Source organism: Trichoderma evansii, assembly GCF_050947405.1.
Source record: "Trichoderma evansii strain SZMC 28006 chromosome Unknown GGI43scaffold_34, whole genome shotgun sequence".
In the NCBI taxonomy this organism is placed as follows: Eukaryota; Fungi; Ascomycota; class Sordariomycetes; order Hypocreales; family Hypocreaceae; genus Trichoderma; species Trichoderma evansii.
The window spans coordinates 51900-69637 of NW_028145172.1; the positions used below are offsets into that span (position 1 = coordinate 51900).

A 17738-nucleotide genomic window follows, 5' to 3' on the forward strand; every position below is an offset into this window, starting at 1 on the left:
TTACGAGCAATATTGTAGAAAATGTTAACTTTGAGTGAGGCGATTAAGCTTTTAATATAGATATTACCGGCTTATTACCTACTGGTGTAGTGTATGCGGTCTATCAGCATGTACCTGGAGAGCTGCCCCGCCACCAAACTGAAAAATCTCCAAGCTTGTATCAACCATCACTTCACTTCTCCATATCAAAAACCGACTACAATTGCAGCATCAAAAGCTGTTCTCCCGCTACGGACAATGTCAGCAGCGCCATGGATCTGTCGTAGCTGCGCCAGGGCTCTGCGACGGTCCCACCAGCTGCAGATTGTCCGATTCTCTTCCAATGGTGTGTCACAATCGCAAATCGCAACCCTCTCTTTCTCTCTTTAGCTGACAGTTGAACGCCCAAAGACGCCTCCACATCACTGGCACCGAGCCTCCTCCGTCGCGCCCAATCGCTATCTGCAGAACACAATGACCTTCAAAAGAGCCTCAACAGTTCCTTCGACGCCGGCAAGGCCAAGCGCGCTGGCGAACTTGGCCGAGTAGCCTCTGCGCTGCGAGCCTGGGAAAAGGCCCAGTCGTCAATCACGGAGCTAGCTTCCATGGTGGAAGACCCAGACCAAGACCCAGACCTTGCATCGATTGCACGAGATGAACTAGAGGGAGAGCGAGCGAAATTGGATCATCTGGAGAGGAAACTCAAGGAGAGCTTGACTCCCAGACATGCATTTGCCGACATGCCATGCATGGTTGAGTTTCGACCTGGGCCGGGAGGTCTCGAGGGCAGATATTTCACCGATACGCTATTCAAGATGTACAAGGCAATGTGCGTGCGACGAGGCTACAGGGCCAACGTGCTCAAGTACGAAATGGCCGAGGCCGCGGGCGACCAGTCTTCCTCGTCCGGCGAGCAGCCAGTCCAGGAAGCCATTCTCGAAATCCAGGATCCGGGCGCATACGATATTTTCCGTGGAGAGGCTGGCATGCACCGTGTGCAGCGTATCCCGAGCACAGAAAGCAAAGGTCGGGTGCACACGAGTGCTGTGGCCGTGTGGGTGCTGCCTTCATTTCCCGAAGGTGGTACCGGCGGCGAAAACGTCGATGTCGATGACCCAGAGAGCGACTTTTATGTCAACCCTCAAGAGGTGAAGATTGAGACGATGCGAGCAAGGGGTGCTGGCGGACAGCATGTCAACAAGACCGAGTCGGCCATTCGCATGACGCATATCCCTACCGGCACCGTCGTCTCCATGCAAGACCACCGTTCGCAGCAGCGTAATCGTGAAGATGCATGGAAGGTGCTTCGTTCTCGCATTGCCACTCAGCGCGCCGAACAGCGCGAAGAGGAGGCTGCCAAGCTTCGAAGCAGCGTGCTGTCGCAGTCACAAATCACACGAGGCGACAAGATTCGCACGTACAATTACAACCAGGACAGATGTACGGATCACAGGGCTGGGCTGGATGTGCATAACTTGCCGAATGTGTTGGAGGGAGGAGAGATTTTGGATAGAGTGATGGAGGCTGCGAGAGAGTGGCTGGTAGGAAAGGAGGTTGAGCTATTGGTCATGGAGGAAGAGGCCAAAGCGAAGAAATGATGACCCGATTATAGAAGACTTTGCGTGGCCTGGCCTGGAGGCGAGTGTATGATTAGGCAACTTGGGCTGTTAGATATACACCTTTGTCTTATATAGATAGACCTTGTATGATATGATGTATGATATATATTTGTGTGAATTTGTATGCACCGCTCCTAAGAAGAGATAGAATAACGGCATGTAGATGCTTTCTTATATAAACCCTAATTGAGGGCGGCGAGTGACAGTTTTCGTCTTTGGCCATCTGCTAGCTACATAGGTATTTCAATATCTACGCTTGTCTTTGTAATATTCCAGGCAGATATGCACACATGTTTCCACCCATTATTCCATGATTCTTTGTATCCACCATAACTCCAGATAATTGAGCCGCTTCCTAAACAACCCCAAAGTAAAGAACCTGTTTTCCGGGTCCGGTATAGTAGTCGTAATTCTAATATCGTACAACAGAAAAGAAAATAAGAAAGAAAAAGAAAACCGCCAATTATCATAAAAGGCACGCCATCGCTTGCAATTTAAAACCACTTTCACATTAACCCTCCCAGGACAACTTTGCCTATTCCTGCTACTTCGGATTTGACGTGCATCCTGCTGTGGTCTTCAAAGTCCTTCACCACGCCCTGCACAATGATTTTGCGGATTTTCGAGTCTGCCTTTGTGAAAAGCTCTGCAACTGGGGCCGTGCATTCTCTCGTCGAAGGCACCAGCGCCAGGAACTTTGTATAGCAGTCGATAAGCACATCACATAGCGTCGCAAACGTCTCAAAGAAGTCCGGGTCAAAGGGCAATGATGGGGTGAGCAAGTATGTGTATTCCTCGCCGGGAAGCAGGTCGGACTCTGAGGCCGCAAAGTTCATAACCGAGGGGGCTGGTCCGCCGTTTGTCGAGCCGGCGGCGGGCGATTGGTGGCCAAAGGGAGATGAGTCTTCGAAGCCGACGTCTGCAGATGTCGAGCGACGGGTTTTCATTCCGGGACGGCGGAACATGTTGGGGATACGGGCGCGGCTGAGGGCTGCGTTGGAGGAGTCGCCGTGAAGCTGCTGGAAGGAGTCAAACTCGGCTAGCAGGGCGTTGAGACAGCGAAGGAACTCGAGCGGCGTAGATGAGTAGAGGTCGTGGATTGTAGGGATGGAGAGGCCGAGGAGGAGGTAGTTGGTGGCCTTGCGGGATAGCTTGCGAGGGTCGAAGCTGGGCATTCGGGAGAGGTCTGGCTTGTCGAAGAGATACGTGTTGAACCAGTAGACGCGGCCTTCGTGACTTTTGTGATGTTAGTTGTCATTCGAATTAGAAATACAAGGGAATAGGGGGGACTCACGCTTTCCGCAGGTAGTCCAGCGTTGACATCCGCTTCTGGGCTGTTTCTGTAATCTGGTGATACAGCATCTGCGTTTCGCCCTGCCCCAGCGCCCACATGGTGCTGGTCATGCCCGGTCGACCCTCAATGGGTGTTGCAGGCGTCATGGCCGTCATGGCCGAACCTCGTGGGATCATGTTCGCCAGCTCTGCTGCCGAGGACGCTTCACCGGCGTCCCTCCTATCTCTTTCTTTGTCTCTGTCCTTCTCCTTGGCCACAATCTTGGCCGCAGCAGCGAGTGCGTAGTCGGGCAACGCAGGAGGCGCAGAGGCGTCAGTGATGGCACCGCCGTTGGACGAGGGGGTCGCGGTTCCGCTGGCGTTGGCACGGCGTCGCGAGCCGGGCAGCGAGGCCTTGAGCGACGAAAAGGACGCCTTGCGCTCCTTGCTGCTGGTGCGGACCACGGAGAGTGACGTGGGCGTCTGCTGCAGGTCGGGGCGGTCGCGATCTCGACCTCGTTCGCGATCGCGGGTGGATGGTCTGGTGGGCAGGTTGAGGGATGCTGGACTGAAGAGCGCGCCCGCGGCGGCGTTTGTCGGCGCCATGCTTTTAATGGCACTACCGCTAGCAGCTACTGCTTCGGATGATCCCAAGGATCAGATCAGGGCGATAAGCGGCGCTTAATTTTCGCTGCTCTTTTCGTGTTAGCGAAGATCATGCCGGTGGCGTTGCTGGCCAATGTTCGGTTGGCTGCTAATTATGTACGCAGCCGTGTGGCTTGCAGCAGGGTCTTGGTAATAATGCAGTACAATCTCGCAAACACAAAAAGACACCTTGAAGGCTCTCACTTACCAGACAGTGACCCCTTTTTGCCGCCTTTTTATGTATTCTCTCCTTTCTCTCTCTCTTTTCTCTTCGCGTGTCTAGTGTCAGTTCATGGTACCAACAGTTAAGTCGATCCCAAGCAAGATGAATAGCATTTGGCGGTAGTGGAGAAGTTGGCCCTGAGCGGTTTTCGACTTTGCCAACTTTGGTGACAGAGTCGTATTCTCGATGTGATATTGCCTATCTGGGCTGTGATGTGATGGAGGAAGCGTCCATGCGCCCAGGCAAGGGAAAAGCATTGTTCCGGATTCAAGTGCAAGCCAGGTTGTTTCATCCTGACAAGCTCACCTCGTCACATTTTGAAACGGCTAAAGGACTTCACAATGCAGACGCTATACAAGTAATACTATTACACTGTCCACTGTGGGGCAGCAAGAGCTTTGATGCTATGCACTAGTTTTGTGTTGATGGAAAATACATACATGTAAACAAACTGGTATCAATGACAAGCACAGCCAGCCGCTCCTCATTAATTGCATTAAGGACTGACTATATCTTGGGGAAAAAAACAATCATTGTCATCATCATCCACGCCAAGCGTGTTTGCTCAGCGGTTACACGGCCTTGTCGGCGGGAACATGAACTTCTTGCTCAATGTGCTCCAGCTCGACGCCCTTGTTGAGCACATGCTCCACGTCCGCCTGGCGCTGGTCTTCGCTGACGAGGCCGAACAAAACATCCATGTCCTCCAATGTGCGGCCTTTGGTCTCTTTGATGAACAAGACGACAAATGCCAACATTCCGCAGCAGAAGCATCCGAACATGATGAAAGTACGCCAGCCAATGTGGTTGACGGCGGCAGGGGTGATTTCGGTAATGACAAAGTTGAACAGCCACTGCGTTGCGGCGGCGAGACCGACACCGTATTCACGTAGACGGGTAGGGAAAATCTGTGTATCAGAAAAAAAAAAAAAACGGTTAGCGGGTGTATGGTGATGATGCTTTGCAAAAACTTCTTCTTACCTCGGAGACGTAGACCCAGGGCGTGGGTCCCCATGACGCAGAATATCCAATGACATAGAGATAGATCATGACAACCATGGCAATGGACGCCGAGGAAACGTTGGTGCTCTTCGGGTCAGGCGGATGGGTTGCGAGCACGGCGCCAATAATGAACATCATGGTGGACATCCAGATTGCACCGGCGATGAGACTCTTCTTGCGGCCCAATCGATCAATGCCGAGGATCAGGAAGAGGCCAGTAGAAATCACCTTGACGGTGCCGTAGACTCCAGTTGCGAACAGCGAGGAGTTTGTGCTGCTGACGCCAACTGTCTCGAAAATCTCGGGGGCATAGTATCCGATACTGTTGGTTCCAGAGAACTGTTGCCAGAACATAATTCCAAAAGCCAGTGCGAAGCGGTTCCAGTTGCCCTTCTTCAAGCACTCCTTCCAGGTAACGCCCTCTGTAAGGGCCATCTCTTCTTCGATTGAGGCTCGAATCTCTGCAAGTTCTTTGAGCACTTCGGGGCTGTCTGGAGCCTCATTGCGAATGTAGGATAGAGATCGCAGAGCCTCCTCGTGACGAGACTTCTTCATAAGCCAACGGGGTGACTCCTTGAGGAAGAAGAGACCGCAGAGCATGAGACCACCTGGCACAAGCTGCAGACCGACGGGGATACGCCATTGCTTGGTGCTCTGTTTGATATGCAGGGCCACGCCGTAGTCGAGCCAGTAGGCGAATGTGCTTCCGATAACAAGGAACTCTTGGAACAGACCAGCGACACGGCCACGAGTGGCTGGTGGACAGTTCTCACTGACAAACACAGGGGTAATGGAGCTCATGCCACCAACACCGAAACCGGCAATGACACGTCCGCCGTAGATCTGGCCAATTGAGTGAGATGCGCTTGTCTGGATAGCTGCACCGACGAGGAAGATGCTCGTGAAGATCATGAGAGCATAACGTCGACCGAAGCGTTCGTTGACGAATGCGGCAGTGATGGCGCCAAAGAAGCAACCAGCTGTGAGTAGAGAAACTACATTGGATGAGATGTGGGCGTTCTGGGCTGAAGAGAAGCCACTGGAGTCGGTTGGCAGGCCGAAATCTTCTTTGAAGCTCTTGAGGGCGAGCACACTTCCCATAACACCCGTATCATAGCCTAAAGAGCAAGTTATAAGTCAGTACTTCCTCTGAAACCTGGAGACTGGTTGAGATGAAATGAAGCAATCTAAGATTGCGAAATGAGGATAGACGAGGGAAGACAAACCGAAGAGCAGTGAGCCTAGATAGGCCACTGATGTGAGCACATACACTCGATAATTCTTGAAGAACTGCATTTTGGCGACTGTTTGGTGCAGCTTCCCAGTAACAACAAACGAATCCTCTACTCGAGCTGGAGAGGGCCTGACCTCTTCATATATACAAAAGTACGGCCGAGCACATGATTGGATTTTCTGCTTTATTTTCCATTCCTCACCCTCTTCGGGAAGTGAGTACCACCCTTAAGCAGGCTGATCATGCAATATATTGGAGTGGCACACTAACTACTTGCCGTGCTGTACATCCGTTGGCGGGATAAAGGTGGATATAGGTACCACGAGCAGGGCCATTTTTTCTTCTTCTCCATCCGCTACGAAGTACTTTCACGTTTATTTTGGCCTGGTAGCTACTGGCCTTCTCCAACCCCATACCCCATACTGGCACTCGGATAGAAGCAATATGGGGTTCTGGGGTTCTGGGGGAAGGCTTTGTGGAGGATGGATTGGGTGCGGCGCCGTGTTTTCTGCACCAACAAATCAGAGAAACTAATTAAGCGACCCAATCCCGACTAAACTCCCCGCATGAGGAGCAAAGTCCCCGCACGCCACGGCCCAGAGAGACCTTTTCGGCCAAGACTCATGACTACTAAGGGCCTCGCTCAGAACCACCCAGAGCCAGTATTTCGCTGGGCAGCTTGCCGAATTGCCGGTGGCGCTGAAATAGATTTACCCGCCAATAAGAACAAGGCAAATCAGGCACCTTTTTTTTTTCGTTACTCATACTGTTATTTGTGCCTCATTGTTTTACCGACTCTTGGACGAGGTAGAGAGAGCTTTCAGAGGCAGAGAGATTGGTTGGTTGTTAAACACGCGAGACAAACAACACGCGGTTGGGGAGCATCTCGGTCACAAGGGGTGCCATCTCCGAAAGCATGGAGCAATCCCTGTGTCCAGTCATCTTCCATTCCATGGCCAGGGTGACATCCAACGCTACGCGAGCACATGTCAAACCGCCGCATAAGCAATTTGCTTGCGCAAGGGCAGCCTTCCCATAGGCTAGCTGTGGACAGCTGTGGGAGGGCCAGATGAAAATCATTGAAATAGCCTTCAATATTGCTTGTGTCAATGCTGCACCTCGGGGATATTGTCCCGAGTTACACGTACTTTCCATCAGCCGCAAACTCCTACTCGACTTCCAAAAAATGCTGTAGAAGCTGTCAACTCGGTCAAAATACGGAGTCGTTGAAGCGGATTCATGGAAAATTTGGCCCCGCGGTTCTAGCTGAACTTGGGGTTTCTCGCCTAGAAGCTATTGGAGATTTCTCCATTAAAAAGTATATTTTCTCAATGGGTTTCCTTCTTTAACAAGCCTTTGGAAACTCGTCTCTGTTAGGCGCTGGTGCTTGGCCCCCACACCATCTTGATACTATTTGTTTCCCCTTGGAAGACCGACTTCCGAGTGCGTTGAGCCGCTTTGGGATTATTAACTCAATAACCTTTGCCGAAGCTCCGTACGTGGTAGGGTCAGCTGGTATATATACTTCTACTAACGGATAGTGTCCGAGTTATGTCTTTGAAGTGGGAAGTTTTACTCTTGAGATCTTGGCTATTGGTATAACTAGAGCAACCTGATCTTTAGATCAGAATTATAATTTCGAAACTGCTCTGTCGTTCCTTCGATATCAAAGTACAGAACACTGAAGAATAACTCAATACGAGTGTTGTTAGTGTTTTCTCAATGCTCTTGCTGAAACAAAAGGAATTCAAAACTAGTGATCTCTCATAAAATACTAATAGATGTACCTGCGAGATCTATCTATATCTCCTAGAACTACCTACGCCTCCTATGTTTGTTTGTACATGTTAGGTTACTTATGAAATGTAATATGCACCAGATTTGCTCACATAATGATATACCCTTGAGAATACAGTAATGTTTCGACTATGCGCAGAATCCTAGCCAAGCAACGGCTGTTTAATCATGCGTTACTCTGAGATTCTCCTGTCTGCTTTTTGATTATTTTTGAACTGTACGGTTATTATACATCACAACTGTGAGACAGAAGTTAGATGAATTTTATAAAACTGCAACTGAACACTAGTAAGCATGAAAACCAGGTGTAGCTTGGTGCATGAACTAGTTAATATGAGTTAATATAATATTAATATACAGCCCGAGACACATATTATCTTTCTTAGCTACCGTGTACGTTGATGTATTTTGAGTTCAGGTCTGAAGTCCACCGTGGATAGATAGAGATACTAGCGATAAAGCCATCAATGAGCTAGAAGATAGAAGTTACCTGAGAGTTGATCCCTTGCTAAAATGCTGTTGGCCGTCTCACTCCAAATACATATGTGACTCTAATAAGTGAGCAATGAGCTGCCAAGCAAAAGTATAAAGACTGCATGATGCATTAGCGCTACATGTAGATATTAGCTACTGTGCCCGATAAAAAAATAGAGGGGATGGCTGATTAGTCTTGGTGAAGATTAGCTGCCCTTGGTATATCCCTTTGCCTGATTTACGTAGCGAGAAACAGTATATTAAGACACAACGCGTTGCAAAAGGTTTGGTTTATGCCAAAATGAAATTATAAATAAACTGAATTTGGAATGCTATCCGATGCAATAAATCTAATATCTAAGCCCCATCTATACGGGGGCATATTCGCCAAAGATTACATTATATACAAAATAAATATGAAAACAAACCGTTTATTGTGGCCTGAGGCCTTCTGCCATGGCAAGTAACAGGCCAACTGCCTTGCGAGCTGACGATTGGGTCTTCTTCTTACCAGCAGCAACTGTGGTAGAGGCCGGCTTAGAGGACGAAGTAGAAGAGGGCTTATCAACGGAAAGGAGCGGCGGTGGAGCTGCAACTGAGAAGGCACACTCTCCCTTGCCCCATACCGCGTCGGCAACATTTGCCCACTTGGATTCTGGGTTGATAAGCGCTGCAGGAGTGTAGAATACTCGGCAGTCTGCAGGCTGATAGATGAAATGCGTAGGCACCTCATCGTTGAATGGAGCAAAGGCGTTTCTGTAGTTGACACTTCCCGTAGTGAGTCTGATTGGGAGTTTCTCCAAGGGTAAGGGGATATGGTCCTTGAACGCGTCTAGTTCCTTTGATGTGAAGAGCGGCTTGCCGGAAGCAGTGGCATTTTGGACAACCTGATTTGCCCCATCGATGAACAGGGAAAGAGTTGACAATTCCTGAACCTGGGCTCCTTTAACGCCTCCAATTCCTTGCATTGGTCCGATATGTGGGCGGCCGCCGTTTGCGACAACTCGCACGCCATATGGAATCATGTGGTTAATAAAGATGGTGCAAGTTGAAGAACATCGACCGTCGGTAAGCTAATAGCAGTTGTTAGCAGAGCAAAAAGAAACCAAGCGGAAAAAATAGTAGATACGTACAATGATAATGTCTTCGGGACTATACGGCGGTTCTGTACCGTTGAGCACTCCTCCTTTGCCAAAAATGTTGATAGGGGACGATGTCGAGTTGCCGAGGATGAAATTGTTCTCGGCCGAAATTGCAGTTGAGGGGACGCCAAGTATATCAAATGGACCCAAGAAATCACTGTCATTAGCAAAACCTGTTTTCTGGTCTGGTTGAACCAATTCCGAGATAAGGAAGCCCGCTCCCTCAAAAACTGTCCTGTCGTTTGGGTCCTTGTCGCGGCTGGCAGTCTCGAAAACGAATTGGGTTTCGGGAACAGAACGAATTCTAGTCGCCGAAAAGATAGTCATGTTAGGAAAGAAGATACTAAGAAGCCCAAAGCCTGAGTCGACGGTACCGCCTGGATTATTAGTGAGATCGATGATAATTTTCGACTTGCCAGCAGCGATAGCTTTATCCACAAATTCCTGCGCCTCTTTGGCAAAAAGTTGGGTCTCATCATCTGGAATTCCATCGCCTGACGTTTCAAAACTTGACACTGTCATGACAGCAACATCTGTGAGGCTTGTACCATCTGGGAAATATCCCACCAACACGTTGAAGGGGTCTTTGACAATAGGCTTAGGATAACCGCTTGGTGCTGGAAGCTCTCCTTTTGCCTGTCTCTTTGAGAGATCCGTCATAATATCATCTCTCTTGAACTTTTTGCTCGATGAATCACTCGTAGCGTTCAAGGGAGCGCAAACTGCATCCCATAACTCCTCTCCGGTGGTAGAAGTAAAATTGCCATCTGCAAGGTTTATTGAGTTGAGTGGGATTGTTTGCTGGGTCCCGTTGGCGTGTGTCAGGTTGAATTCATGTACGCCCGGGAATGATACGAAACCTGTAAAAGCTCCATTGCTTGAGCTGCCCACAAGGCCAACTGGCACGTTGGCTAACATGTCATTATACCGGGCATCGGGATCTTGTAAAGCCTGGTACTGCGAGAGCTGCTCGAGGAATACTTCTGCACCAACTCCATTGATCAAGGTTACAGGAGATACGTCTTTGTTGCCCGCTCCTAGAAGTGTACCGTCATCTATGACCCGAATTTCGTCAATAGAAGCCTCTAGTATGGCAGAAAGCGATATACGTACCCAAGGTATATAGCCTGGGAATGGCTACCCCATCAGTGGAAAGAGACACTAATGAGGTGGAATGTGTAAAAGCTATGGTAAATGAACAAGGGGTAATTGCAAGATGACCATCGTTCGCAGAACTGATAAGCTGAAATAGGTCTCGATCAAAGTCATACTGAGATTTATATAGATTCGCAGCTGCCCGGGCGCGAATAGTCGCTATGCCACCAACGAGATCGACCGTCGAGGAGAGAGAGCCAATTGGTGGATCTGAACTCGGGTTAGGGATGCGTAACAACGGAATGGACGGAAGAACAAAATGTAAAACTTACTTCTGAGAATCTCGATAGTAGACTGCCATTGTAAGTATTTGTTATACTCATCAATGAAGCTCACTGCGAGGTCGGATTTGAATGGTATCGATTCCAGGCAAGCAAGTCCAAGCTGACTGGGGAATGCCGTTGCTAAATTGTGTTAGAGCTGTTGTATACTACCCCATCAAAGGAAACACAGAAACTCACCACCTGCTGCACTTAATTTCGCAATCTGGGCACAGGGCTCAGCAGGTGTGCTAGCACTGACTGAGGCCGTGGCGGCGCTTGCCACTGCCGCAAGGGCTGCGACAGCGGAAAGGCGTGATATCCTGGGAGACATCACTTCCAGGAATTGAAGTCGAAAAGTATACAAAGGATGCAATAAGATCAAACACTGTATAAAATCAACAAAGGGAAATAAGGATGAGAATGAAAGGGTATCAAAAGAGCACAGCGATAGTCTTTCACTAGGTTGTCTTGACTGCCGCTGACTCTTAGATATTTATCTCAACAATGGCTTCATTACAAGCTAATATAAGGCGGCTCTAAGGAAGCTACTTTTCTTTTTTTAGCGCGACAACTTTCCCCCAAAGAGCGACGGGGCTGTACGGAGCAAGTCTAGGCATTGTGATCTTTACAGCCCACGACCCACCCCTGAGCTGACGGTGACCCACCAGCTCAGCCTAACATCACAAGCTGGGGCAAAACACAAGGCCAAGCGTTGCGTGGAGGTATCGTTAGGAATAGTACGGAGTAACACTAATAATAACAAAGCTAGGGAAAAATAGAAGATATTGGACCGGCACAGCACTAATCTTCAAATAATCATGGCCTTCATACTCTTCATTATTACTGATTAAAGCTACTATCAGATCTGAGATATGTATCCTACTGAGCAAGAAATTTAGGCAGCAAGACTTCGTTACCGAATGTAGCTGGTTGAACTCGACTATGTTAAAATTACTCTTCTTTCTTCAAAGCACGATAAGCTTTCCTTAAAGAGGTATAATAATCGAGATATTGTTGTGTTGTGAATATCATAGTCCACCCCTGAGCTGACGGCGACCCGCCAACGGAGCCCAACCTCACAAGGTGCGGTGAATTGGGCGATTGTGTACTCAAAACACGCTTAAATCTGTTTTTAAATCTTGGATCGACTGTAATTTCAGCTAGTGATTACTCTTGCGGGGGGTTACATCTATGCTTTGTATTTCTGACACGGCAGACAGGGCTGCATGTAATCCTTTCGGCTAGCTCCTACGAAGTATAATAGCAACTAACTGCGAAGACATGGCGTATATTACCTAGCAGCAGTATTAGTTACGAAGTAAATACTTAGGTGTGCGCATAGTTAAAGTCTCGGTGCATCTTGGAAGGGACAGATTGAGTTTTTTTCTTTTTTTGGGATGATAGATCTTGCTAGGTGTACAATTACGTAGGAGCATGGAGCTGAAAAAGGCTGGGAAGGCAAAAAAAGATGCTAGCAGTAGTGTGTTTGCTAGCTTAAAGCTAACAATGGATCCTATCCCACGAACCTGAACCTATTTTGGGGATAGAATGCGGCTCAGTTGCAGCCGAGGGAAGCGAGGGCAAAAAAACAGGCTCAGAAAGATGCAAAGATGCCAAAGTACCCACCAGATGACTATTTATCGCGCCCTTTGGCCATCCTTTCAAGGTATATATGTACAAGGAAATACTACAATGTAACACGTTTGAAATTATGTCGATAATTATAACCCGAACAGCATCTATCTACGGAGCACAGTTGTCTAGATTACTTGTGCATTGACACTTTATAATGATTTATAATGTTTGCCTAGAATAACCAAGCTAACCCTAGTCGGCATTGTTAGATAACTCCGGCCTATCTTTGCCGGTTTAATAAACATTGGACGCGGATATAGGTATTTTTAAAGCCAGCGCACGAAACTAACTATCAGTTAGTCCTCCAATAGGACACGCTATACGCACTACCGCATACCAGGGCGGTCTGCTGCTGGCGACTATGCTTATCCTAATTTTCTCGTCGTGTCATACTTCGCCCTTTGGGACTCTTCAAGCTCCACTTGTCAGATGGTTTGATGCTGGCGTGGCTTAGCTCATGATGACCGGCCCGCCCTCTAGGCTGATTCTAATTTTATACTACCTAGGTTGCCAAAGAGGATTCAGCTCTGCATTGGCGCCAAACAGATGGTGGTGGCTCATTTATTCTGGTATGGCGCCTTTCTGCTGAAGAAATATTCACATCATATACACTTGCTCTGCTCGCGTCCCCTCATTTGAGTTGTTTTGTTGGAGTGACATACGGTCTGAGAAAAATCGATCACTCTCAGAGTTCATTGTTGCTTTGTCTTTCGTTCGCGGTATTGCCATCTATTTGAAAATGGGCAAAGCGGGCCGCGTCGCCTGCATTGGGCTGCCATACCTATTTACAATAGGCTCATTAGTTGCCCTCATATTTGCGGGCATTGGCTCTACTGATGAACACTCTTCTACACTAAACAAGATTTACTTTATGAGAGTGAGTTTTGGTGCCTCCCCGAGATGCCATAGGGAGCAAAATTCCTAACCAACATCGCAGGCTGATCTTTCAAATGTCACTGCGGCTGAAGCAACCAATTTCGGCAACCAGCTGCTGAACCTTACCTCGACTGCTATGAGCAATGCCACGCAAGAGCTTGCGGCAGCTTTAGAAGAGGCAGAGAAACAGTCTGAACTACGCGATTTTTACGACATTGGCTTGTTCGGCTACTGCGAGGGAGAAAAGCATGGCAGCAGCTTTAACGTGGACTTTTGCAGCAAACCCGCGGGAAGCTTCTGGTTCAACCCGCTTGTTGTCTGGCACTTGAATATTAGCGGCGTTCACGATATATTCCCCTCTCACCTGCAGTCCAACCTGCAGACATACCAGAAGGTTTCTCACTGGATGTTTGTTGCGTACGTGCTTGCATTTGCTACCATTGTTGTTCAACTGCTGGTTGGCATTTCGGCCATTTTCAGTCGAATCGGAAGCATCTTTACAACCATTGTGTCTTCGGTACGTCCAATCCATCTTACTCAAACAGGCATGCCATCACTAACACCCATATCTCACAGGTCGCGACCGGCTTCCTCATCGCTGCAAATATCACGTCAACAGTTCTCTTTGCCACGCTCGTTGGCGTCTTCAATTCGTCGTTGAAAGAATATGGCGTAAAATCCAACCTGGGCGCCAATGCTTTTGCCGCATCATGGCTTGCTCTCGGACTGTCTATGGTCAGCACATTCTTTTGGCTTTTCAGCTCATGTTGTTGCTCGGGCCGTGAAGCCCGACGCGCTCCCGTCCAGGGCAGTTACGAAAAGGTCGACTTTGGAAATGGCGGCGCAGCCTCTCATCACGGCCATACTACCGCCCCAGCACCTACTTTTGCAAACACCAACACGTCGTACGAACCCTATCGCCATCAATAAATATGGCTAATTGCCGTAATCTTTGCGTGTTGTGGAAATTACACGATGTATATATATAATATATCTTTTTGTCTTAGAATGGAGTTGACATTCACCTGGATGTTACTATGGTTAGAATTATTCCCGGTGACAAGGTTTACTCGTGTTACCCCGTTCTGTTTAATACTGCGGCGCCGGGTAGATGTTGATGTTAGTTTTATACTCAAATATATCCCAGTTAAACTACTTAATCTCAGCTCACGCATATATAGTGCTACCATTCTCGCAACTTCTAGAACGAAATTGGCCTCTCGCTCTGCTCAGACACTCTGTAGCACTACAACTGACCATACCTCCCCAGCAACGTATGCCTACGGGAGCAGTTATAAGAATATTGCAAAGAAAGTAAAATTTTGACCGAGTATTATGTTAGATAAATACCCTGTTATAACGCGCCAGTGTAGCGTTTGTGACTCGTGTCATTTATAGGCCTTTGATCTTTGGGGGCATTGCACGTATCTCACCGTTTTCAGATAGATGAGAAGTCTTAGATGAGTCTTAGAGGAGGAGTCTTAAACGACCTTATCCTTTGGGACTTATTGTAGTACTCTATATTGATGTGAATTGGCTCAGCCCTACGAAGATCTAGATCTCAATACGGCCCCATTTTGCACGGCGGGTACAACCGACTATTTGTAAAGAAAGGAAACTAAAGAGGCTCTGCGATATTAGGGACCCTTGCTCATATCGTATTACCCAAACTGCTTAATGACAGTTATAGTGGGGTTTGTGACTTGGAATACGAACAAGTTATGCATATTTTGCCCTGGAAGATAGTCTTTTCCTAGTCGCGAGCATTCCTCGAGATCTCACCGCCATTCTGCTCGGATTACGGAGACTAAAATATTTGATATTCAAGAATATGACCTTTTTAATGCTATAACTAACGGGAATACATTCGTAGTAGTGTCAAGAAATTGTTGGGTAGCTGGGTTTCTAGACTTTGTATACGAGATGCTATGATCCTTCGGGAAATGCCCTGTCAGATTCCAGCCCGACACCAATCTCAAGAGCGAGCATTTGGCCAAATATCTTATGTGTGGATAAGTAGCACTATAGATATTCCAATATAGTCAATTAAGAGAGTTTTATTGAAGACAGTGACTATTCTTGCGAATACGGCTTGGAATACCTGGTATCTCTACCTAGTACGGAGTAGATTTGTGCTTATTGCACATTTATCGCTTCTCCTCCCTTCTAATAGCCACATTTACTTTTCAATGACAATACCAAGAATTAACCTCATGGTAAGCTGAGCAAAAGATCCTTCAGCTTGGCAAAATTAGGAGTGCCAAGTCCTGTAATCGGATCCCAGCCTTCGACAGCAGGGAATCCATCGGTACCACATCCAGAGTTTACTCCCTCCGTGATATCGTCAAAAACTTCCGGATGGCTGTATAGCACAGGATTAAGAAAGCCAACTGATCCCTTGCCACTCTTAATTCGCTCGCCGTTAATGAGCGTGATCATGGCACCGAATAATGGGCTGGCAGCTGAAGTACCACTGAAGGCTGCAAAGTCGCCTGCAAGTCCGGTGATGAAACTATGAGATGTGGCGGCCAGGTCAGGAAATCCTCGCACTTGTTGCGTGTTGTTGTAAACGGAAGAGTTGTATCCGGGGTCGTGGTTGGCATAGTATTCAGCGACAGCATTTGCTTGGTATGAAGGTAGCGCAAATATGTTGCTGAAACCACCACCAGATCCAAAGTCAGTTGCCGCGACCTGCTTGTCGTTGACAGTGCCATTTTCAGGTAATGCACTGCCACCAACTGAGGTAATCCAAGGACAAGTTCCGGGCCACACTGCAGCATGGTTAGTGGTTTAGAATGACCAAAGCAGCCTCTGTATACATACTTGGATTAAAGCGGCCGTAATCAGCAGCTGGAGGTGTCCAAGCGCCGTTTGGTAGAAGACATGTGCCACGAAGGCCTGCTACGCCAGTATCTCCAGACGAAAATAAGACAGTCACTCCCATCAGCGCTAGCTTCATATACTCATTGCATTCGCGAGTTCTGTAGGAGATTGGACGGTCGCCCTCGTTGCTACCATAAGAGATGGAAATGACTTTGGTAGCATTGTACTTTCCACAGTCAGGCTGGCCAAGATATTCACCTGATAGCTCGCCGTCATGAGGGTAAATTGCATCCCAGTCATGATCATCGCCGCCTTCATATGTGCAATAGGATCCATCGATAGCATCAAGGAAATTGTTATTAGTCGCCGGGTTGACAGGATCATTATCACCAACTTGGTAGAGCGTAACTGGTTGGGGGTGAACAAGACCAATGGCGTAGCAAAGATCAAGATTTGACTCTCCAAGAGTATCCACTGAAGAATCATTTGAAAAGTAGCCACCATCGATAGCGTCAATAATGGGACCCGTATTATTCGGAACATTTGAGGCGTAATTGGCATAGAAGATGTTTAAATCATCTTGATTAAAGCTTTGGGGAGCAAATTCTACAATGCCGTAGCTGTTGCCCTCAACAGCCTCACCAGCGTCCGGTAAGCCATATCTATAATTTGTTAGTGAGAAATACAGTTTTAACATGAATAAAGTCTGGATATCTTACAGTGCTCGTAAACAAGCAGGCGTAGTTGTTTGACTGCAGTTGGCGAGAGAGCTAGGATGCGGAGCTGACTCTAGAACTCGAAACTTGGGACTGAAGGTATCTCGGCGGTTAAGCCCGCGGCTGCTTGCTGGGAGGCCACTGGTCTCAAATTGAATTGTCGGCATAATCAAGTCAATATTAGGCTGGATATCCTCCGGAACGCTATATGATTCGCAGGCAACCACTTCGACACCTTCTTCCTCGTTCCTGTAGGTATAGTAAGTTGTGTCTAGTAGCTTCTCGGCAACGGCTACTGTCGTGTTGAACTTGAGCCAATTTCGACCGGCAGTTGGCTTAATGAGATTGCTATTGACACCACCTTGCCGTAGCCATTGCACAGTCTCAGATATGACCTCTTGTGGCGCGGCGAATAGGTCGATGACTTGTTGTGCGGTAAGGAATTTGCCATATTTCTCAGACTTGGGGTGAGAAATCTGATTGGCGAGATCTTCGGCGTGCTCAAGATTGCTCTGCTTTAGGCCAATACGGAGTTCAATCGCTGTATCAGGAACTGCACGACTGATCTTTGTCCATTCGGGAGGGACTTGGTCTCTCTTTTCATGCATCACGGAGCCCCCTTGGGCGACTGAGGATAGCCCAACGGCCACCGCGGCTGATAGTGTAAGTAGCTTCATTCTATTAGATGACGATGATAATACTTTAGGGTAGGCCCTGCAATACGACGGCACAACATTTATTTATATAGGTAGATGCCATCGCTACTACACACCGCAACAATGACCCAAATTTGTTGTCGTGCATGAGAATCTCGTATTAAAGGGTGGATTATATGGAAAAAAAAGTACCTTGGCATGGGCCTATAGCTACTGATTATAGATAG

General features: G+C 47.9%; 6 protein-coding genes across 6 annotated transcripts; 2 read left to right on the forward strand and 4 right to left on the reverse strand.

Moving 5' to 3' along the window:
- The first annotated feature begins 23 nt into the window (after positions 1-23).
- GGI43DRAFT_418157 (uncharacterized protein) lies at positions 24-1710 on the forward strand. The gene is made up of 2 exons (XM_083207505.1): positions 24-325; positions 391-1710. Exons 1-2 carry the CDS (start codon positions 94-96, stop codon positions 1575-1577), a joined length of 1419 nt encoding a protein of 472 aa, XP_083055523.1. The 5' UTR covers positions 24-93; the 3' UTR covers positions 1578-1710.
- Positions 1711-1962: 252 nt separating this feature from the next.
- Positions 1963-3941, reverse strand: GGI43DRAFT_274830 (uncharacterized protein). The gene is made up of 3 exons (XM_083201137.1): positions 3724-3941; positions 2893-3561; positions 1963-2834 (listed from the first exon to the last, which is right to left on the reverse strand). The coding sequence occupies exons 2-3, from the start codon at positions 3474-3476 to the stop codon at positions 2105-2107; spliced, it is 1314 nt and encodes a 437-aa protein (XP_083055524.1). The 5' UTR covers positions 3477-3561; positions 3724-3941; the 3' UTR covers positions 1963-2104.
- Positions 3942-4053: 112 nt separating this feature from the next.
- Positions 4054-6631, reverse strand: GGI43DRAFT_418161 (sugar porter family MFS transporter). Its single transcript, XM_083207506.1, has 3 exons — positions 5967-6631; positions 4720-5858; positions 4054-4646 (listed from the first exon to the last, which is right to left on the reverse strand). Exons 1-3 carry the CDS (start codon positions 6034-6036, stop codon positions 4311-4313), a joined length of 1545 nt encoding a protein of 514 aa, XP_083055525.1. The 5' UTR covers positions 6037-6631; the 3' UTR covers positions 4054-4310.
- A 1916-nt stretch (positions 6632-8547) lies between these two features.
- GGI43DRAFT_418163 (uncharacterized protein) lies at positions 8548-11294 on the reverse strand. The gene is made up of 5 exons (XM_083207507.1): positions 11004-11294; positions 10815-10946; positions 10501-10752; positions 9379-10442; positions 8548-9318 (listed from the first exon to the last, which is right to left on the reverse strand). Exons 1-5 carry the CDS (start codon positions 11134-11136, stop codon positions 8677-8679), a joined length of 2223 nt encoding a protein of 740 aa, XP_083055526.1. The 5' UTR covers positions 11137-11294; the 3' UTR covers positions 8548-8676.
- Positions 11295-12882: 1588 nt separating this feature from the next.
- GGI43DRAFT_275010 (SUR7/PalI family protein) lies at positions 12883-14265 on the forward strand. Its single transcript, XM_083201138.1, has 3 exons — positions 12883-13317; positions 13378-13833; positions 13893-14265. The coding sequence occupies exons 1-3, from the start codon at positions 13180-13182 to the stop codon at positions 14244-14246; spliced, it is 948 nt and encodes a 315-aa protein (XP_083055527.1). The 5' UTR covers positions 12883-13179; the 3' UTR covers positions 14247-14265.
- Positions 14266-15278: 1013 nt separating this feature from the next.
- GGI43DRAFT_431739 (S53 family peptidase) lies at positions 15279-17532 on the reverse strand (the record flags this gene model as incomplete). Its single annotated transcript, XM_083209447.1, has 3 exons — positions 15279-16087; positions 16140-16801; positions 16859-17532. The coding sequence occupies 3 exons, from the start codon at positions 17530-17532 to the stop codon at positions 15528-15530; spliced, it is 1896 nt and encodes a 631-aa protein (XP_083055528.1). The 3' UTR covers positions 15279-15527.
- Between the last annotated feature and the right edge of the window lie 206 nt (positions 17533-17738).